Source organism: Myripristis murdjan, chromosome 6 (genome assembly GCF_902150065.1).
Source record: "Myripristis murdjan chromosome 6, fMyrMur1.1, whole genome shotgun sequence".
NCBI classification, from domain to species: Eukaryota; Metazoa; Chordata; class Actinopteri; order Holocentriformes; family Holocentridae; genus Myripristis; species Myripristis murdjan.
In genome coordinates, this window is record NC_043985.1 from 4,229,182 (window position 1) to 4,251,598 (window position 22,417).

The window sequence follows — 22,417 nt, forward strand, 5'->3', positions numbered from 1 at the left end:
TGCTCATTTATAGCTTCTAAATTTTCATTAGCTATGTTCAGTTGAAAATCATATGATTTTGTCAGCTGTAGCCGTCTTAAATTCAATACTATCAGGTATCATTTGAAAGGTCTTGGAAGAACTTGAATTTGGCTTTCTGAATCCTTGAGATTCCTTGCAGCACATTTTGCAGATACCTAAGACTTTTCACTGAAATTGAAGAACATTATGCAAGCCAGCTGGTTTTCTAGACATGGTTTTCTAAACAGCATCAAGGCAAGATTGCTTGTGCTGTCTAACTTATTTGCAATCATGCAAATAAGTTAAAACAAGTGGCAAAAATTATTTTAGAAATGAGGGGTCTAATTCCACAATGTAACATAAATCCACTCTGAGAAAAAATTACTGGCTTCAATTTGTTGCTTATAAAATGCAACAATATTCATCCATGACACTTGGTTTCATGACAGCAATTATTGTAGGAGTTTCTATTCTATTCTATTGGATTTTATTTTCACATCTCGTGTTGGAAGGAAACTCTACAGACACTGTTTGACCCAGCTCTGTGTCCCCTGCAGTGCCAGCAGCCGTGACGTCCCTGAAGGCCCAGAGTGGAAACCTCTCCAATGCTCTGAAGGTGAGCTGGGACCGGGCCAGCGGCGAGCTGAGCGGCTACGTGCTCTCCCTCTACAACCCTGACGGATCGCAACAGGCAGAGGAGAAGCTAGGGTCAGAGGTCACCGAATTTGTCTTTCACAGCCTGGTGTCCGGACGGCTCTACCAGGCCATGGTGCTAAGCCGCAGTGGAGAACTCACCAACAGAGTCAGCACACTTGGCAGGACCGGTGAGATGGACACTCAGTAACAGGCAGTATTTGCACAGTTCCCCCAGGTCCTGAAATATCTGGAATAGTATGGAAGTTTGAGAGGTGTATCCCAAATGGGGAAAGGCAGGGAATTTTATAAATTCTCTCAAGGAATGTAATGGAATTTTAGTTGTTGACTTAACATGGATATGGCAAAATGAATTTCACAACTTGTTTTACATATTAATTGCTGTTACAAAATGGATTTTGTTCAATTATTCGTTTTCTTTTTTCGAATCGTTTTCTTTTTTCTGTTTTCTTTCCTTTTTTAAAAATTATATCTTAAACAACCAACAACATAATACACAATAACAAACAAAACATAATAACATATATAAGGAGGAAAAATTGATACAAAGCTACAAATAAATACATTGATTATATTGAATAACCTTGACAATAATACATACTTGAATGCTACATCATACTGTATTTGTGTTACCTTCTGAAAATTAACACACTATGATCACAATAAACAATACAAATACAAGCCTGAAAAAATCATAAAGAGATGCAATCAAAAATTTGTACAAGGGAAACAATGAAAACCCCATGTGGCTCATAAAAACAGCTGTCTGTCAGATGACTAACCAATAAGAAACATCAGTTTCAGTGATGTTTACTTTTACGATTACAGCCCCCAGACCTCCAACCTCCTTCCTGTTTGGCGGGGTGACCAACACTTCTCTGGAGATCACCTGGAGCGGCCCTGTTGACTCGGACTATGATGACTTCGACCTGCAGTGGGTCCCTCGGGACCGGCTGTCCGTCATCAACCCCTACCACACCCGCACCTCTGGCAGCCGCATCCTGAGGGGGATGTATCCGGGACGACTTTACAACTTCAGCCTTCGCTCCGTCAGCGGAGCCACAGACGCCCGGGCCACGCCCACCTACAGCCTGCCCATCCACAAGAGCATTCGCACCAGTAGGTGGCAGCAAAAGTCAGTCATTATCTTCTCACGCACTCATTTAGTCCAAGCTCCATCGCGTTTGAGAGGAAAAACAAATACTTTGCAAGTTAATTCCATCTCAGTCTTCTATTAAACTACTGAATTTAAAGGAGCAGTTCATCCAGAATGCAAAACAGTTACTTCCCCATTTAACACTAATGCGATCTATCCATCCAGATCATCTCTGTGTGATTTGGTTAGATTTCCAATCTGCTGTGATCTCTCCTGTCTCCCTTTGTGGGAGACAGGGGAACTATTTCCTGCTGAAGAACACCAACCAGGGCAGATAGATAGACTTTGGTGAATGCAGGCAGGGGAGCAAATTGTGGCAGATTAGAAACCTCACCAAATCAAAGTTTCTGCATGGATAGATTGCATCAAGGGTAAGTGGGAATGTATCTTTTTTTGTATTTTAGATGAGCTGTTCCTTTAACCAAACTGTCTTTTTACAGCTCAAAGTAGCCCTAACAGTTGCATTGTGAGTCTAAAAGTGCAAAAGTATTTACCTCCATATCTCACATGCAAATCTCAATTGTGTGTGTGTAAAATGTAAGAGATCAAGGGAACCTGGTCTGGTAGAACTAATCTGGTGCTAAACAAGAACAAAATCAACTCTCTCTAATTGTATGGAACATGATCATTGGTATTAGTGGCCACTGCACTGCACTGTCTTTTCCCTAAAGTCATTCAGACAGAGTGGATAGTGGTCAAAGGTTGGCCTTCCTTCTTTAAAAACTGTATATTTATGATATTAATATGTCCTTCCTCCTCTAGAACCAGAGCGAGTCCACAGCCTCCACTGTCGCCCACAAAGCTCCACGTCCATCTCCTGCTCCTGGGGCTCCCCAGAGGCCGACTACGACTCCTACACCATTGAGTGCCTCCACCAGGATTCCGGGACCCTGGTCTACTCCCGACGCACTGGCCGCGACTCCACCGCCTATCTCATCACCCAGCTGGAGCCCCACAAGCGCTACACCGTCCATGTCAAGGTCATCTCCGACAGCATGACCAGCGAGGCAGCGCAGGACAGCGTGGTTACCATGATTGACCGTGAGTGACAAGGCTGAGCGTGTGCTGCCCTGTATGACACTCTGTGCTTTCCATAAAATTTGTAATGAGGGTGGTGTTTGTCCCCCCCAGGCCCACCGCTGCCTCCCCTCAGCACCCGGGTCAACAACAGGGCCGCTGTGGTCTCCAAGTCCTCCATTTACTTCCGGTTCAACTGCAGCTGGTTCAGTGACGTCAATGGAGCAGTCAAGTTTTTCACCGTGGTAGTGACAGAGTCAGAAGGTAGGACCGTCCAGCTAATTTGTGCGCCAAAAACACTGTGGTTCTTGTGCTTTAGGTTCAAATGCACAAATACAGTACATGCATGCACACGTACATGCATGCACAAGAAAAATACAAACATTCAGATATATACAGATCCATTCACTCTGTGGAAAAGCTCAGTGTACTGAGCTTTTCCCAGGGTTTCTGTTTTTTGGGCAACCTGGTAAAGTCTGAAATCTGAAAAAATCTAAAAAGCCACAAAGTCCTGGAAATTTGGCTTTTTTTGTGTGTTTTGCTACTACTACTTCACTACTACTGGAGTCTATTTTTTTTCTCGTCCACATTGTGGATCCACATCTAGTCATATATACAAATAATAAATCAGAACAGCTCACATCCTGTGATCAGACCTCATTTGTCCTTTCTTTTGACACTTGAAGACTCTGAGACCCTCCAGCCGGAGCAGCAGCACCCTCTCCCCTCCTATGTGGACTATAAATCCAACAGCTCCATCAGGTCCTACCAGACCAGCTACTTCCCCAGCCACTGTACCGAGGGCCCGGACAGTGGCTCCCAGAGCTTTGAGATCAGTCTGGGAACTGGCATGGACAGCCTGGGAGGCAGCTGTGACCACCAACAAGCCCAGGACAAAGACCCAGACCTGGACCCAAGTGGCTCGTTCTGTGACGGACCACTCAAACCCAAAACTGCATACAGGTACTGAAAATAGTGTGTGATACATTTCATTTCTTTTCTTTTTTCTGTTCTTTTGTTCCTTTTCTTTTCTCTTCATGTATTAGGACTAAGACACAATGTGGCAAACCTGCACAGCTTCAAGGATAGCTAATTGTTTTTAATAGAGTGCTACAGTCATGACAGCATTAACTGTGTCTGAGTTGATGTCACTTTTTAAAATTGTGGCTAACTCATGTAGAACCTGGCCAATTATCAGTTTTACCAATCTTTATCAACCAATAGAAAAAAAGAAGAATTTAATCAATCAGCCAGTATGGTTACGACATGCATCAAGTGTGTGTATGTGTATGTGTATGTGTTTTTTTTTTCCCTAGAGGAGCTCTCCCACAGGAAAATATGCAGAGAAACTGCATTCTGTATCACAACTTGCCACTGCTTAATTGGCAGTACGGAGCCAGAAATAGGGTTGTAATGTAAGGCTGAAGTTAGGTTCAGTTCCATGTCCTGTTCTTTTGTTCAGTATTTATAGTTTATGGAAGAGCATTTTCCATTCATTTGTGTTCAATACACATCCTTTTGTCAATAAGGATGCCATGTCTCCATCAGCATGGGGAACATTAAGATTTTTTTAATTGTTAATTTTTAACTTTGTTTATTTTATTTGTTTAATGCTTATTTATTGTTTGTTGTTTGTCATATTTCATCAGTCTGAATTTGTTCAACACACAATATATAGGCTTATATATAGTGCTCACACTCAACTGAGGTCTGTGCCCTGTCTTCCAGGCTCAGCATTCGAGCTTTCACCCAGCTTTTTGATGAGGACGCAAATGGCATCAACTCCCCTCTGTACACTGACACATACCTGTCGCTCCCTGTGGTCACCGAGGCAGGTGAGGACACTTCATAAAACATGAACTCTCTCGTCAAGTCATATTTATTTACAAAATGCTTTCAACAGATTGGTCACAAAGCACTTTATTAATAACAGAAGCACAGATTACCAAAAACAAAACCAAGCGATAAAAATGAGAAAAAATAATGTAGGTTTGCATGGGGATTACTGGGGGAGTGTCACGGCTGAGTCCTTTCCGCAGCGGCCTGGGTTCAAATCCAAGCCATCAGCTATGCTCTTGCTTAATTTTGAGAAGAATGCACGCTTGTTCAAATGTTTGCGCCCATCTGCAATGTTGACTAATGCACTTGGAAGTGGGAAATAGTGATGGAAGCATGTGACATCACTTGCTTGGATGGGGGATTTGACAGTAAATGACAGAGCCTCTGCTAGGAGATGGAGAGTAAAAGGAAAGGGAAAAGGGACTGAATAATTTCAGATACTCAAGTGGGATGAGGTATATTCTTGTGAATGAGGAGAAAAGACAATTTATTTACAATTTATTTTTAGACCACAATTTTACAGTCAGGCCTTTATATTGCCTGATGTAAATGTATGTCTGGACTTTTTATTGTTAGTAAATATCGAATGAATACTGAATGAATAATGAATGTTATTATTATTAGTAGTAGTAGCAGCAGTATCAGTTGCAGCAGTAGGAGTCACATTAACAGTAGTAGTAGTTATTATAGTAGAATTAGTAATAGTGGTAGTAGCAGCAGTAATAATTTTAACTATAGTAGTATCGGGATTAGTGTGATTAGCACTAATCATGTAAGTATTGCTTTTGTGCCTGCAGAGCCTATGACTGGTGTGGTGGAAGGCATCAGTGCTGGCTTGTTCCTCATTGCCATGATGGTGGGAATCGCAGCCCTGATCATCTGTAGACAGAAAGCTCGCAAAGTGTAAGTATCTTTCCACACACACACACACACACACACACACACACACACACACACACACACACACACACACACATAGTTCCCATGTTTACATTTGAAGCATTTATCTGATGTTCAAATGTTAAACAACTTGCACTGAGCGAGCAGGTCAGTGTCTGGATCAAAGCCACTTCAACTGAACATGTGGTTAACATCAGTTATTGTAGGTGTAAATGTTGCAGGGTACAATAAATTGGTACAATAAATCATAAAGGCAAATAGCATGATGAATTGAGTGTGGCATTACTGCAAATAGGTTTTCACACAGTTTCATACAAATTCATGAAACTGGGAATGTTAAAATCTGAATGTATCTTTAGGGGTCTTATTCTGTAAATGTGGAGAAAGGCAGGGTGAGTATAAGTAATGTACAAAACATGAAAATTATAGTTAACTGGTTAATCGTTAATTTTTAGGATCTAGGCACTTGCACCTGCAGAGTGCACCTGCGCAGTGCAGGTGCAGAGGGGTTGTTTAGTTGAATATGTTAGTCTGTCTTCTTGTAGAAGAGCAAGAGGATCATAAAGACCCATTGCTGCCTGCCGTATTTATACAATATTCCTTTAATATCTCTATAGACATTCAGTATCGTCTGTTGCTGCTGAAAACACACCCCATATTTTGTGGAGACAACAGATGACTACAGATATAGTTTTTACTATAGAGCCTTGCTCCCATTGGGTTGCCATTAAGCAAGACATGGAACCTTCAGCTCAGATATAAGACAGTGAAGTATGACAGTGAAGCAAGGTGTTGCCAAAGCATACCCGCTCCATCATCCCTGGATATATTAAAGGTAAAAACCCTGTTGTGTATTTGCAGGAATGCTGAGGAGAGACCAGCAGTCAGAATGAGCATGAGGAGAGAGAGACCGACCCCAGCAGTGCACATGGGGGTCAGAGGGTGAGAGCAACACTCAGCCTGTTGGACATATTCATATTTACTAACCATAACAGTGATACTGATGCTGGACGAGTGTCAGGTTATAATGGCCAGCAAGTTAACATGCACTTAGAAACCAGTTATGCTAATACAAGCACTATTACTTGTACTAATCCTAATCCTTATATTAATACCAATACCAATTCTAATACTAATACCAATAATAATACTGATACTAATAGTAATACTAATGCTAATATTAACACCAATACTAATTTCAATACAAGTGCCAGTACTAACATTTTCACTGATATTATTAATGCTGCTATTTATTCCACTGTGACTTCTGCTATTTCTACTGTTATTTAGCTTATACTGCGACAAATGCTAGTACTACCATCATCACTGCTACTACTACCACTACTACTACAACAACTACTACTACTATTACTTATAAGAATAATAATGATGACAATAGCTGCTTTTAAAACAACAGAAAATAAAATTATGCAATGGGTAGAAGGGAGAGACAAGCAATGGGACTTACTTAACAAAGTAGAAACAGTTACATAACAAACCTGCCTATCAAAGTGAATTTAAAGAGGTGATTTAAAAGAATGATTTTGAAGGCCTAATCTGAATCAGCTATCCTGAATGTAAGAAAACTAAGGCCATGCAAAAGCATTACATAAATGTCATTCAGCTTCAGTTTGATAAGCTCAAGGTCACACCTTTTTTCCTCTGGGCTACAGCGGTTTGTGACTCATTATGTTTCCTGGCTCTCATGTTTGATCGTACCATATTTTTTTATGACACAATTCAATGCAATTAATGCTCAGGTGTGCCGTCGTTCGTTGTGAGCCTTTGCAACAAAAAGGTCGGGAGCCACTGATGTAACAGGTTCTTCTACTGCAATAAATCTTTAAGGCGATGTGGTTTATTGTATGTATAGAACATCTGTCCTGACTAGTCCCTGTCCCTTCTGTTTCAGCAACCGTCGCATTTCAAGGTAACATCGCTTTTCCTGCTGAAATCCAAATATCTCTTCTGCTAAATGGCTGATGTGTCTTTTGCGTTTTTGGATGTATTTTGTACTAATTATTTTTGCTTGTATCCTCCAGCCCCATCAAGATCACACACTTTGAGTCTCACTACAACAAACTGCAGGCCGACTCCAACTATCTTCTATCAGCAGAGTTTGAGGTTAGTTCTGAGTTTGTGACTGCAGTTCAGTCCACTTTAGTTCATATCAGTATAATTATATGTATACCACATATCCCACGTATTGCACCCAAGGTACAAAAAAAAACAACAACAACAAAAAAAAACATGTCACTTAACGTAGAAAGGACTGTATGGAGTACAACATTAACAGTTGGCCACTGCTATTTAATTGCATGGCTCACAATTTTCCAATGGTTCTTCATCATGATTCTTATTTAATTTTTTTCATTGCTCCAGTGTGAAGGTGTTTTCTTTTTCTTTGTCTTACATTGGAGTACCAGAAAGTGTGTACCTTGAAAAATGGTTGTCAAAAGTTATTCTTGGAGATGCAGGAAATTACTAACTACAGAAGAAGTATACAAGGCAGGTTTAGGGAAAGTGGGGTACGCCAAAAAAGTAAATTACAGCGCAAAATCCTGGACTGCACTGAACAACACAGACTGATGATATGTAACAGTGAGAGTATCTGAGGGTGGTTATTCCCTTTTAACCGCTCACTCCGCCATAATACGACCTTTTATGCACGATTTAACCCTGATCTGTTGTTTTCCTGTCAGGACCTGAAAGACGTTGGTCGTAACCAGCCTCTAGACACGGCTCTCCTGCCTGAGAACCGCGGCAAGAACCGATACAACAACATCCTTCCCTGTGAGTGGGAGGCAGCCATTTAGAGGCATAAATATGGAGTGATTAAGAGAGATTACACTGGTTTGCGAGGCCACACCCCTTCTAGTTTGGCAGCCTTCACATTACTGAGCAGCGCATCCAGTATTTATGTGGCAAGCGTCTTACTCAACCTCTTGAATTTATCTCTTGCTCAGATGACTCAACGCGGGTGAAGCTGTCCTATGTGGATGACGATCCCTGCTCTGACTACATCAACGCCAGCTACATTCCTGTAAGCTCGCTGATCACTTGACTGATTGAATATGCGTAGCAGTTTTATGTTTAAGAAGATGGACAGTGCTGCTAGAATAAAAAAAACCCAAGTCAGGACTTTCCACTGTGGCCCTATGAGAAAGGTGAAGGTGGGATTTGAGGACAACAACCTCTAGCATTACTCAGTCACCGGTAAATCAATCTCTAGCATTACAACAAGGAGGTTGTTGAGGACAACAACCTCTAGCGTTACTCAGTCGCTGGTAAATCAATCAATCAACACTCAACAACACAAAAAATTAACTCAATATTAGTATTAATGGAATGAGTGGGAAAGTAAAAACACCCCAGTTGCTTCAGGAATATCTTAGAAATATCTTTAAAAAATGTTTTGAATTGGTTCTTAATTATTAACTTGCAGCACAAATCAAAACATAAGCATATATCAAGAGCAGATGAATGGTTAATACATATATTATATTGTGCAGGAGATGATGCTTCAATGGCTGAAGCAATGGCTGTTAGTCATGTTGGAGATACAGATATTTGAGCCTCTCCATTCCCAGCACTTCTTCTAAGTCACTGAGTCACTCTAAGTCAGAGAGAGTGATCTTTGTGAAAACCGGAATGAGTTTTGATGGGAATATGCATTTCAGGGTAACAACTTCCGCCGAGAGTACATCGCCACTCAGGGTCCTCTTCCGGGAACTAAAGACGACTTCTGGAAGATGGTGCTGGAGCAGAACGTCCACAACATAGTCATGGTCACCCAGTGTGTGGAGAAAGGCAGGGTGAGGAGAAGATGCTCATATGTGAATACAGCCATGTTTTTTAGGATCCTTTTGATATTGCTCAGTTGGCTGGCATCTTTATCACTTTAGAATGAAACTTTCCTCTGTCCATGGCTAGGTCAAGTGTGACCACTACTGGCCTTTTGACCACGATCCTCTGTACTACGGTGACCTGATCGTCCAGATGCTGTCGGAGTCTGTCTTGCCTGAGTGGACAATCCGGGAGTTCAAGATCTGCAGTGTATGTTTGGGAACTACCAAATTTTATTTTATTATGAAGCTCGTGGTGAGGAGTAATGAACAAACCTCTTCCTCATGCATCTCTTAATTGGAGAAATCCTCAACCCAATGAACTTTCATAAATCTCCTGGTTAGTCAGAGCACACAGACGATTTCATCTTACTTTTCTCACACTTTGTTATATACCTCAATATTTCCTAACTAATTATCATACACTTTAAAAATTTAGCTGCATGGCAAAAATGAATCATTTCTGAGAGATAATTCCAGTTGTTTCCATTTGGTTCAATAATTTTATAGAAGCAAATGTCAGCATCTTGAAACAACACAGAGTAAGGTTGATCAGAACTATAAGGAATCTACATTTGATTTAAGAAAATTCTTGATAAAAAGAGTGATTTGTAGTGGAAACAACTAACATTACTTACCTACCTGAGTTACCTAAGGTAGTTGTCTTCACTTTTCTCAAGAAATATGAGATTTTAAGACCAAATACAGGGCCCCAGCCATTGAACTTCTGGTTGTTGGTCGATTTTTTATTATTACTAGCCCACCCTGTCAGCTGCATCTCATCCCACATCAGCAGCCTCAAGCATCATAAGCAGTGATCCATCTGGACCGTGTGATTCTGTGTTTATTAGGAGGAGCAGCTGAACTATTCCAGGCTGGTGCGACAGTTTCACTACACGGTTTGGCCAGACCATGGCGTACCAGAGACCACACAGTCCCTCATCCAGTTTGTCCGGACAGTTCGGGACTACATCAACAGGACCCCTGGATCTGGGCCCACCGTGGCCCACTGCAGGTAGACACCAAGGACTCATTCAGTCCATCATAACCCTCTAACTCTAACCAACATGGGCTTGCGGTGGGATGGGATATCTCAGGCGATATCTCAGACACCACTTTGCACTGTTCCAGCCTTTACAAAATACAGTGATTGGCCTAATGGGGGGTTTTATGTGATGCCGCAAAAATGTACAGCAACAAGCAGAGCGTTGATGGTGCAAATGTACCCGCTACAGTTTTGCTACATTTACATGGGGGTGAGGCTCTGTATGTGGCTCCGAGGCTATGCATGTTAGACCAACGTGAAATATCCCTTTCAATGTCTTGTCATATTTGTCAGCATATGTTAACATAACCTCACACTGTTTAGATTCTACATCACTTTTATTGCTTTATTTTTTTTATTTTTATATTGTGTTAATCAATTCTTTTTACATTTGCTTTACATTCAAATTTTCTATTTCCTTTTCCCTAGTGATTCTTATTACTTTCACTGCTGCAACAATCTAATTTCATCAGTAAAGTTAATCAGTAACAATAAGAAAAAGTTTCATCTTATCTGAAAAGATTGGATTAAGAGAGCAACTACAACTTGGTAATATGGCTTCAGAGTGATTAGAGTGAACAGAATATTTTTTACCATGTCATATTATAATCTGACTCAGCATTTCTGTTATGATTGTATACTTTTCAGTCATAGCCATGCATTCCATGCTGATACAGCTACCAGTACAACATGAGCCAAACTGGAAACTGGATTAAAATTTAACACTGAAAATGTGTCCAGATAAGATTTAAATATAACAATGAAGCAAAATGTATATTTGTAGTTGATGAATAAAGTGAATCTTAACTTGCACCTGGTGTCCTCCCTCCCTTCCTCCCAGTGCTGGTGTGGGGCGTACAGGGACCTTCATCGTCCTTGACCGGGTGCTGCAGCAGCTGGACAACAAGGACACCGTGGACATCTACGGTGCCGTCTTTGACCTGCGCCTTCACCGATCCCACATGGTGCAGACTGAGGTAGGGTGTCATTATAAGGAGAGTGAATGGGAAGGAAGTATGGTAGTCTCTTGACTTTGACCAAGACATTTTTAAAAATTGTTTCAGAATAATGGAAGGGGGAAGGGGGGCATTTCCTGGGGGGGTGGGGGTCCTCCCCAGAAAATGTTCATTCTCTAATTTCCTGTGTTTATACAAAGCCTCAGCTGACTCAGGGTAGACAACCAGCTGAAATATTATAGACTTAAATATGTTGCTGTTTGTTGATTTTAGCAGATATTACTAATGTATGTCATTTCTATGTGTATAGAATTACAGAAACAATGTGTACTGTTTATAGAGCTCTTATTCTAAGTTTATATTCTTTGTTCTTCTGGTGCAAAACGTTTTTAAAAAGTATAATGTTCATGGTGGTGGGTGGGGGCATTGATAGTGTGAGGGGAATATTCTGCTCCTCAGTGGAAATGACACTTACTGATTTATAATAAAAGATTTTTTTGTCTGAAAAGGGAGGTTAAACTTCATTTTATCAATAAAAGATTCATAAAACATGTATTCAGACATTAGGTAAGTACTCACCTGATACCAGTCCAAACACGGCTGAAGTTTGTATGTCCATATAACATACAAGAAATTTGCTTGCACGGCTTCATGGTAGCTTTTAAAACAATTGGAGCTTCTGGAGACCAATTTGTCAAGTTGCAAAAATAGAAAAATATTTACGTCATTATCTACAAGATTTTATGTACTTGTTCTGTACCTCGCCAACAGTGAAAACAGTAGCAAGTGGATGCTTCATTCAAATAATGTTGCAAATATTATAATTATGGTTAGGGTACACTTGAACTACCAAATAACGTGCTAAACACAACTGGGTATCCACTTAATTGGATTTTTTAAACTTGTTTTTGTATTGTGTTTTAACAAGTAAGGCATTGTTGAAAGTGTGCCATAGCTGTTTTGAAAAGTAAATTTGAGAGTAACTTTACACTGCAATGTCTGTCAAACAGCGTTAACTTCACTGAATGGCATGAGTTTGTGACTGGTGCAGCACTGGGTGCCAGTGTGACAGTTCTTGGATTTGGTGTGGCACTGTTCTCATCCCTGTTTGGCCTTTGCCCCCCACAGTGCCAGTATGCTTACCTCCACCAGTGTGTGCGTGATGTGCTGCGAGCCAGGAAGCTGCGAAACGAGCAGGAAAATCTCCATTACCCCATCTATGAAAATGTGAACCCTGAAGCCCACAGAGGTATGTGTCTTTCATCAACAGGCTTCCAAGGCCACGTGTAGGCCGTCACAAATCAGAGCTACATTTCAAATGTTGGATAGCATTGAAATGAACAAATTTATTATCAAAAATAATTTACCTTTTTTGTTTGTTTGTTTTTGGCCCACAGATATGGTGTACACAAGACGTTAAAGATTGTATTGACTACTGAGGGAAAGCAATTATGTACTTTTATATGTTTAAAATACTGATACTGGGATACATGGCAATTTTATTTTTCTACTAATTTTGTCTATATTTTCATTACCAGATATTATCAAATAGAGAAAATTATATGACTATTTAATTACAACAGAATTGTATATACGTACATCATATCTGCATGTTTGTTTGTATATATGTTGCTCTATATTTCTATAATGGCTGCAATTTAAATTATGTTTTGTCATTGTGTTTGATAAGCTATAATATTTGCACATTATGGCTGTGACAAATGGCAGAAAAAAAACTGCCACTGACCAAAAATCATGTATCATCTGCCCTTCTGAATATGATACTGGAGAACTGCTTCAGCATGTTCAAGTCCACTCAGTTAACATTTTCTGTATCACTAGGAGCCACTTTCACAAGATGATTCATAGTGACTAAAAGTGAAGCAGGCTAAATGTGCTGCCTCTGTCTTTAGATTCTTGCAGTAAAGAAAACTGTGCAGCAAAATCCACAACTGTTCTCAGAATTGAGGCATATGTTGCATTGACTGATTCCTGGGCAAATTATTTGCAGCTATATGTAAAGAGATTCTGGAGTGTATTTGGGAGAGAGAGAAAAGGCATTGGTGTCAGTGTTGTATAGCCATGGTTATTGTATTATCCAGTGGTTTATTTAATCAAAATTCTGTGTAAGATATGATATTGTGTGCCCTATGTATTTTATTTTGTTTTTACAACTATTAACTGTGCTTCTTTGTGTAAGATGAAATTGTACACAGGAGATCAGACCGTGTGTAAGCAATTAAACGCCATAGAAAATGTATCAGTATGCTAAATCTGTGAGTATTCATCCATCAACGATGCATACCTGCTCAAACATGACTGTAGCACTCACTGTCAAGGAATGCTAGATGGGAATCATTGCACAAACAACCAATGACAGAGAAGCCCTTGCACACTTTAACAGTTAGTTCTTGGCCCTTTATAAATTATCCTATCTGTATGACATATCGTGACGCATTTACTGTGGGTGTTTCAATAAAACAAGTAATTATGTTTTTTTAGATTGCATGACTGACATGCCATTATTTTCTATTACTCATTCATTATGTCCCTCCTGGGAGAGGCCCTGGCTATCCCAAACCACACAGCCACGCATGCGCACTGGGCCGAGGCTTCACCACATTGGAGATTCCTGCCTCTAACTCTCGGAAGTTTAGCCAAGTTGCAGTGATTTAGCCCAGCAGGCTAGCAGGATAAAAGACGGTGCGACCAAAGCAAACTTCGTTTTCAGGGAGAAAAAAGTGGATATCGGCGGACTTTTTTAGCCTACAGTGAACCATGAAGGATTATTGATGGATTTAAGCTGTTTTTCATTGTTTCGTTTTCGCAAACGTGAGCGTTAGCCACCTTTGAAAGAAGTTGTGATTGTTTTTTTGGCGCTCTAGCAACGCAGAGGAAAGATGGTGGATCTGCTAGTGTAGCAGCAGGCTAACGCTAGCTAACTTGTTGGTTTACTAGCTAGCGTCGTTTGGTGATAACCCGGAGTTGTTGGTTCAGTAACGTTATCTGGATGTCCGAAAAGTTTGGATGTTTTCACTCCCCGTAAGTATGTCTTTGTCAATTTGTGAATTTATACACAAGAATGGGCTGTGGCTAGCGAGCTAAATGCGTTGGTGTGTTCTCAGGAACGCTAACGCTAGCTTGCGAGCTAATTAGTTAGCTGAAATGTAGTGTTAGCTTATTCAACCAGCAGACAGTCAGTTTAGCTTGGTGCTAACTAGCTGCCATTACATTACATATTGAGCGAATGGAGCTTGCTATCTCTCTAATTACAAAGTTACTCCTGCAGTAGCTGGTGGAAGTGTTAGTCTTACGAACTTCCCCAATTAAGTTACCAAGCTGACTGAGGCAACGCTAGTTACCTAATAGTTGTTCGGGACAATTAGTTTATGTTTTTATTCCCTTCCGAGCCACTTGGATGGTAAACACCCATAGGTGGCTTATTGAAAATACACATCGCAGCAAGCTGTATGTACAAACCATAGTAGTGTAACGGAACATGGTATTGATAAATTAATTAACAATACTGGTTGTGTGGAAGGTCCATTTGTATCCTACCCACATTCAGTGAAACCTGATAAGCGGACAATGCAAAGCATTTGTAAAAAATAAAAAGTAATGTTGCGTGATTCACTGGCAGATTAATTAGACCCTTAAATCTGCCTCCCAAGACAGTTTATGACTATTCGATTTTTGCTGTTATATGCTTTGGAGAAATAGCTTGTTTTTCTGAGACAGAAAAAGATGTCAATTATTGTCATGGGTGTAAATTTCACAGCTGTATGAAATGACCGATGTTGCCCCCTCTATGCAGAATTGCTGTTCATGTTGGCAAAGCAGAAAAAGCATGAGTGTCACTCAGGCACTGAGAATGGAACCAGGGGCACTGGTGGCAGGATCTAGGTGAGCAAACCCTGACAGGATAATGTCAGCACGTTCTGATGGCTGATATGGCTTTATGTGCAGTGGTTATCAATCTTTGGTCTAACTGAAATGCTTTTTTCTTGCGTGTCAGACATCAGATGGTGCTCTGAAGAAGCCATGGGTAGCTGCTTAAGCTGTCCAGAGAAAGAGTCAATTCCAGATAATCATCAAAGCAAATTCAAGGTGAGTTCTTGCCTTGGCCTGTCTCAACACCGACCTCATAGTCAGTTGGAGTCTGTCAACCCACACCCTGGATTATTCACTAATGATTGTGGTTGGGAGGCTTCAGTCACAAACTCTGCTGATTATGCTTGCTCAATTTCCAAAAGTGGTTTCAGAGATCTATATCCCAAGCACGAACTTTTGTTGTTTGAGATTCTCACTTTGGCCCAGTTACATTCCTGACGCCTAGACGCCTGTGATCGGTTGGCCAACGCATTTCAGGAAATTTGTAGTCCACTGGCTGCAGTGGCTACCAATAAAAGATCTTATATACTTTAAATGTTTGATTTAACAGTATTTTCCTTTGAAAGGATGGATGGTTACCTGCAAACATCCCTAGTTGAGTAAACACAGTCAGCATTTGGCTTTTGTTTGTTATTAACATGCTGGACATGCTTCATTCATAAATAAACACTGCCTATAATTTATTCTATTTCCATAGTGATTCAGGGGCTTATATCCCAAAGAAAATGGAGTGTTTCTTTTTATTTCATACATTTTTATGCCTCTGACTGTGTTTGGTGTTGGTGTCCAGGTGATCAACGTGGACGACGATGGGAACGAGCTGGGCTCTGGCGTGATGGAGCTGACTGAGGCCGAGCTGGTCCTCCACACCCATCGCCGTGACGATGTCAGGTGGCCCTACTTGTGCCTGCGGCGCTATGGCTATGACTCCAACCTCTTCTCCTTTGAGAGCGGCCGCCGCTGCCAAACAGGCCAGGGTAAATGTTCAATAAAGCTCCTCATAGTTTTCAGCTCCACTGTCCTCTAGATACACTTGTCAGTGTTTTATTCATCATCGAGGGAAAGTGAGTAGTCACATCAGCAAGACACAGTCAAAACACAAACAATAAAAGACTGTTTGCATCTCTGCATTGTCACCTTACCTATTTACATGGTATATGATGCCATAATCAAATCAACATTTAGAACTCTAAGCAGTAAATATTCTACATGCACCTTGTAAAGCATATATAGGGATCATATTTTCCATTTGTGTATCACACTTCACACGGAATTGTCTGCATTTTTGATTGTCCGTGCTCAATTATCTTTCTCTTCATACTATTGCACATAATGGCTTATTGACAAAGATGTACCGACATAGTGCAATACCAGAGCATTAACATTACACATGAACATGATTGGAAACTGAATTTTCTTTTTGCACACTGATAAAACCAAACATGAACCTTTCCTCTGAGTCGGGCAGCAGAATCATCTTCGGATTGTGTTGCCAATCTATCATGAATCACATGTTGCTGCTACTGCCATGACACGCCTTTTGTGCCATTATTTTTGGATCCCATGCTTTCATAAGGATGAGGTGAAGAGAGCTGGGGGTTTGGGAGGGGTTCTGTAGGTTCGCGGGTGCGGTAAGTCTCAGGCACGCCGTGTTTTCCCATCTCATTCATACCATGACCACCCAATCCCGTGATCAGCTGTACAGTAGTGATACCTGTAAATTCTGGTGTCTGTGGTATTGTTGGACAGGCAATAATACCCGTCTTAGTGCTGTGTTTCTCCCTGTGTGCAGTGCTTCCTTGCAGTGTGATATCAGTGTCAGTGACAGGACCATGTGTGGTTTGTCCTTGGTGTGTTGCCATACCCTTGGTTTACATGTTCTTTAGCCATTTTTGATGGTATTGTTTCCCTCCTTATGTGCTCTTATTTTTCCACCTCAGTGTTAACAACCTATCCTCTGATGGGTAGCTAAAGGAAGACCAGTGTTAATTTTGGCAGCTTCTCAATCTTAGCAACATGACAGAAATATTTTAGTTGTTGGAATTGACTTCAATCTCATTTTTAGTTTAAGTCAGGGAAATCTGAATTTTTGTCAGTGCTTTTTTTTTTTTTTTTTAAACATTCTTTTAAGCACCACTCAGCCACATTTTTTCATTCACTTGTAACATTTTTTCTGGCAAGAATCAATCTCAAAAGTTTCAAATAATTGAGAATGTTGACAAGGGAGGGGCACCAAGTATTTGTGTGGGAGTTGAGGTGCAGAGATGGGATTAGCAATGATGATCATTTTGACACCGACCCATCTCCTAATATATTTTATGCTAGTCTCATTTTAGTCTCAGAATAAGTTTTACTGCCAAAAAACAAGATCATTGTTATTTGAATTTCACAGTGTCTGTTACTCAAATTTGTACCATTTAAGATATGTCTTTTGACAGATGTTTTTGTTGTCGACAAAATTAACACTGAGGGAGACAAATGCCAGTGAACAGGAGGTTGTTGTGAATGGCTGAATGCACTGTGTTGATATTAGCTGTGCTTTATTTTTTATGTGTATGTGCAGGGATCTTTGCCTTCAAGTGTGCCCGGGCAGAAGAGATCTTCAACATGCTGCAGGAGGTCATGCACAGCCACAGCATCAGCGTGGTGGAGGAGGCCGTGCTGGAACCCAACCACCAAGCTGCACACACACCACACACTCCTGCAGGTACGCACACACTTATAAAAACCCTTCACTTTTTTTTTTAATATGTATAATGGTGAATTATTTTGACTGGTTGCTGTCTCTTGGCTGTGTGTGTTTCTCTAACTTTTTTTTTTTTGCTACGGTGGTACCCCTGATTTTTCCACTGGGATTTGTAACACAGATCCAATCTCAGATCACACACTCCTATGCAGGACTCCACACATCTCAGTTGTAGAAGTTTCAGGATGTCCAGAAGCCTATCTTGGTCACAAAATAAGCTCTATGTGGACATAATCAATTTTCATATCTGTTTTGAAGTCTTAGGATATGGAACCAGCATAATATTGACTAGCAATGCAAGCACAAGTTATTTTATTACTTACAATTGCCTGTAATGGACAGAAAGTCAAAAGCCACATTCTCAGAGTAAAGTGAGTAAGCTAGTTCATTACAGTAGAGATCCAACAGAAACATCAGGTTCTATATCCAAGCAGAAACCTGCATCATGTCTTTTTGTATATCACTGAAGTGACCTCTGCATGACAGTCTAATGAAATACTTTTCCCTCTTATGTGTGTCGGTAGCTCTGGGTTACTCTGTGCCCACGGTGCCAAACGGTGTGACCAGAATTCCCTCTGTGGGCGAGGTCCCATCACACCCTTCCACCCGCCACCCGTCTGTGGCGAGCACCCGTCTGCCCTCAGTGGGAGAAGAGTCTACACACCCCCTACTAGTGGCTGACGAGGCGGTAAGATACCATTTTGATTACTGCTACCACTTCTACTACTTTCTCTACTACTTCTACTGCCATTAGTACTTACACTCAGTGGCCATTTTATTAGGTCCACCTGCACAATCTAATACAATCCAATACAACTGGTCTGCCATGAAGTGTACTTTTATGATGCCAGTAATGCTCAGGTTGTCTCTTTGTCACAGTAATAGAGGTGTTCATTCAATTCTGTGTTTGGCATTGAGCTCATAGTTAGTGCTGCTGTTAGACTGGACTGCATTTTATTTAGAGCTGTTTCTAATATGCTGCCCCTCTCATTATATAAATGGGGAAGACAAAAACTAGAAACACCTCAATATAATGCAGTCCAATACAAGACCTCTGCAAACTATAACCTCAGTAATAAACATTAGAATTAAATGTATACATTCTCCACAGTGTCAGCAAAAACTGAACATTATAAACTTTATTAAAAGGTAAAATTTATGGCAGAGCTGCTGCACTGAACTGCATTAGACTGGACAGGCGGACCTGATATAGTGGTCATTGAGTGTATTTTTTTATTAGATAAGAATATTTAAATCATGCTTAACTGGTCACTGACTGGTGGACTTAAAATCCAAATTTAAATGAGGCAGTAAGTTAACTTCCCACCTTGATACAATTATTATATATTTTCTGTAACTTATTGGGATCTCTTTAAGCTATTTTGGGCAACTATGTAAAGAGTCCCCAGATAAGATAGCCGCTCATCATTTTGTTTTTATTTAGCCTTAATATAATTGAGCAGAAATATCAGTTTAGTAGAAATGTTATCTAATTTCACTTACTCAACTATAACTTTAATAAATAACCTTTACATCAGTATTTCTGTGAACTGTTCTTTTCACTGTTTTTGGTATAGAGACAGTTTTTATTGTCCATCACTGTTAAAATCATGCTAAGCCAATGGCTGTGATTTTTCAGGTTTCTCACTGTCTGGACCAATATGGAAAATTATATCTTTCAAATTTTGAGAACTTGTGACATCTGAAAAAAGTTCTGTGATGAAATGAAATGAAAATAAGGAAATTCGAGTACCTGCCTACTTACTTAAATTTGAGAGTTGACATTTGGACATTGCAGCAGCATTTTAGGATAGAACAAATGGAACACAAATAAAAACGGAGTAAATGTAGATTTAAATAATAGCAATAAAAAGTGTTCATACCACAGTATTAAATTGTGATATGCAATTAACAGAAAATATAAAGGTGTATATGCAGTAGAGCAAATGACAAAGAACGGGATGTTAGGAGAACAGTATTTTACTCGTGTCACTTTGTTTGTGTGTGTGTGTGTGTGTGTGTGTGAGCAGGTTCACACCTACGTCAATACCACGGGGCTGCTGGAGGACCAGCCCAGCCCGCTGACAGTCACAACCCCTCTGGAGAGTCCTGGCTCTCCGCAGTCACAGTGTCCTCCGACCCCTCCACCTCCCCCAAGGGTCCGCACTGAGCCCCCGGCCCCGCCAGCCCAGCCGGAGCCACAGGTGCTGCTGGAGCCCCAGGGGGTGCGCTTCGTTCTGGGACCCACCCCTGTTCAGAGGCAGCTGATGGCCAAGGAGAAAGAGAAGCGGCAGCAGGAGGCGAGGGAGTCCAGGGACGCCGAGGAGCCCAGAGAGACTAATGGCCAAACGGACACTCAGCAAAGTGCCAAGGAGGCCCCCACCGAGGCAGAGCCGACCCCCACACACTCCAACGGCTCCTCCTCCACCTCCTCAAACCCAGCCACAGCCCCTCGCCGCCACCGCCCACCCCCCCTGACCCCCGACGTTCAGAATGTCAACAACTCAGCCCAGCGGCGCACCGCCTTATTGGACTACGAGAACCTGCCGGTGTTGCCGCCCGTCTGGGAGGCGAGGAAGCCGAGCTCCGAGGACGAGGAGAACGGTCGCAGCAGCAGCAGCAGCCTAAAGACGCCCTCGCTCAACGGCTACAACCACCATCACCACCACCACCACGGCCTGCTGCACCACTCCTACTCCCACCCGCTGTCCGCCCACCCGCTGTCAGCAGCCCTGGAGCCCTCCCACAACTACGTGAACACCGAGAACGTGACGGCACCACTCAGCGCCCACCGGCCTGATACGGCCCGCCGCCGCACTGATGGACCCACCGTCTTCAACTTTGACTTCCGCCGGCCGCCACTACCGGGCCACCCCGAGCCGCCCAAGACGCTCAACTACATCGAGGTGGAGATGGACAACAGCGCCGGGGCGGGCAACAAGGGTGCCTCGGACGGCAGCAACCCCCACACGCCCCGTACCCCCACCTCCCCGCTGCCGCCCAGCACCCCCACGCGCCGCACCGAGCTCTACGCCCTCATCGACATCGAGCGTACCGCCGCCATGTCCAACCTGCAGAAGGCCCGGCCGCGTGATGACGGCACGTCGCGCAAAACGCGGCACAACAGCACCGAGCTGCCCACCAAAAGCACTGTCTGACCACGCACCTTTTTCCTATTAACCTTTTTGTTTTGTTTTTTCTAAATACGATACACAGAGGCACGAATGGTGCCATCTTTATATTCACATAATGGAGAGACATCGGAGATGCAAATAAGAGACTCCGCAAGTAAAAGTCTTAAAAATGAGTTAACTGACTTTGTGTGGTTACCTGTAAATGAATTCAGGTAGACCAAAAAAATTAAACCTAGGTACTTGCCATATACCAATTTATTCCTATGGTAATATAATACCTCTCTTCCTTCACTCATTCTACAGTGCATTTGGGTTGTTTATTATGTTAATAAGACTGGACTGCATTCCTCCTCCTCCTCACCCATTCCCTCTCCTTATATGGTACAAATCAGTATTACTGAACAAAGCATTCCATTTAGCCTTTTTTTATATGATTCACTACATGCTGCTGTAATTTCAGTATCCAAGGATTACATGGTACACTACATTATGTTTCTGACTATGTACAGTAGATTCTGGCACAATAAATGTCTGTTCTGTTTTTATTTGTACTTAGTGGATGAGATGCCTTTGTCTTGTCTTATAGATTATCTCACCAGATTGGGAAGTCTGCTCTTTGAGGAGCATTTTGCTGCTCCTGCTGGTGTGATGATGCTGGTTGCCTTGGTTTTGTGGATTTGGGCCAAAGTCATGGGAGGGTTTTTAGAGAAGCATGAGTCAGGGAAGGAGTTGTTGTGTTGTGTTTTTTTTTTTTTTTTTTTTTTCCAAAGTTTGTTTTTGAATATGTGTTGCTCATTATGTATGTGCAGAATGCCGATACACAGTGAACCCATACACTCAGCAGTGTTATGTGGAAAATAACAGGACAGCTTAATCTGTTAGGACCAGTGACTGAGCCGTGGTCACACTAGTCAGGGTGTTAACTTAAGGCAGAATGTCAACTCAAAGGAATGTAATAGCACACGATCAAGGAAATATTTCAATAATAATCTCTTTTGGCTCTGATCCCTGGATAAGGCAGCAGAGCCTTATCCAGGGCCTTCCTCTAATTGAGCAGTCTGGGTTCAAGCCTCTGTGATCGTAAGCTCCCACCCTGCTGATGTGCTCTTGAGCCTCACAGTGAACCCCACCAGCTCCAAAGGTGCTGTTGTGGACTCCACAGGGGAGGTCAGACTGCACAAGGTCAGCCTAATTTGCCTTCCACACCCTCCACACTAAAAGTCTGCTGGTAAGG

General features: G+C 41.7%; 2 protein-coding genes across 3 annotated transcripts in view; both read left to right on the forward strand.

Moving 5' to 3' along the window:
• The window catches only part of ptprbl (protein tyrosine phosphatase receptor type B, like), a 31,542-nt gene extending 17,870 nt beyond the window's left edge, over window positions 1-13,672 (forward strand). For both annotated transcript variants that reach the window (XM_030053582.1, XM_030053583.1), the window contains exons 15-32: window positions 558-824; window positions 1,483-1,773; window positions 2,573-2,851; window positions 2,942-3,091; window positions 3,514-3,790; window positions 4,556-4,662; window positions 5,464-5,569; window positions 6,428-6,508; window positions 7,479-7,496; window positions 7,609-7,690; window positions 8,269-8,359; window positions 8,533-8,609; window positions 9,247-9,381; window positions 9,500-9,622; window positions 10,263-10,426; window positions 11,298-11,433; window positions 12,541-12,661; window positions 12,810-13,672. In XM_030053582.1, coding sequence (XP_029909442.1) covers window positions 558-824; window positions 1,483-1,773; window positions 2,573-2,851; window positions 2,942-3,091; window positions 3,514-3,790; window positions 4,556-4,662; window positions 5,464-5,569; window positions 6,428-6,508; window positions 7,479-7,496; window positions 7,609-7,690; window positions 8,269-8,359; window positions 8,533-8,609; window positions 9,247-9,381; window positions 9,500-9,622; window positions 10,263-10,426; window positions 11,298-11,433; window positions 12,541-12,661; window positions 12,810-12,832 — 2,528 coding nt within the window. In that variant the 3' untranslated portion in view covers window positions 12,833-13,672. The remainder of the gene's footprint in view (window positions 1-557; window positions 825-1,482; window positions 1,774-2,572; window positions 2,852-2,941; window positions 3,092-3,513; window positions 3,791-4,555; window positions 4,663-5,463; window positions 5,570-6,427; window positions 6,509-7,478; window positions 7,497-7,608; window positions 7,691-8,268; window positions 8,360-8,532; window positions 8,610-9,246; window positions 9,382-9,499; window positions 9,623-10,262; window positions 10,427-11,297; window positions 11,434-12,540; window positions 12,662-12,809) is intronic.
• Window positions 13,673-14,003: 331 nt separating this feature from the next.
• LOC115360593 (fibroblast growth factor receptor substrate 2) lies at window positions 14,004-21,734 on the forward strand. The gene is made up of 7 exons (XM_030053584.1): window positions 14,004-14,454; window positions 15,227-15,315; window positions 15,428-15,519; window positions 16,094-16,280; window positions 17,867-18,010; window positions 18,574-18,737; window positions 20,080-21,734. Exons 3-7 carry the CDS (start codon window positions 15,454-15,456, stop codon window positions 21,205-21,207), a joined length of 1,689 nt encoding a protein of 562 aa, XP_029909444.1. The 5' UTR covers window positions 14,004-14,454; window positions 15,227-15,315; window positions 15,428-15,453; the 3' UTR covers window positions 21,208-21,734.
• Window positions 21,735-22,417: the final 683 nt, after the last annotated feature.

What these genes read in the sequence shown, in the direction of transcription:
- LOC115360593 (XM_030053584.1), top strand. Translation starts at nt 15,454, where the DNA reads ATGGGTAGCTGCTTAAGCTGTCCAGAGAAAGAGTCAATTCCAGATAAT. An exon ending in ATCATCAAAGCAAATTCAAG is followed by an intron (nt 15,520 to 16,093) that starts GTGAGTTCTTGC and finishes GTTGGTGTCCAG; the next exon opens with GTGATCAACGTGGACGACGA. An exon ending in TACTAGTGGCTGACGAGGCG is followed by an intron (nt 18,738 to 20,079) that starts GTAAGATACCAT and finishes GTGTGTGAGCAG; the next exon opens with GTTCACACCTACGTCAATAC.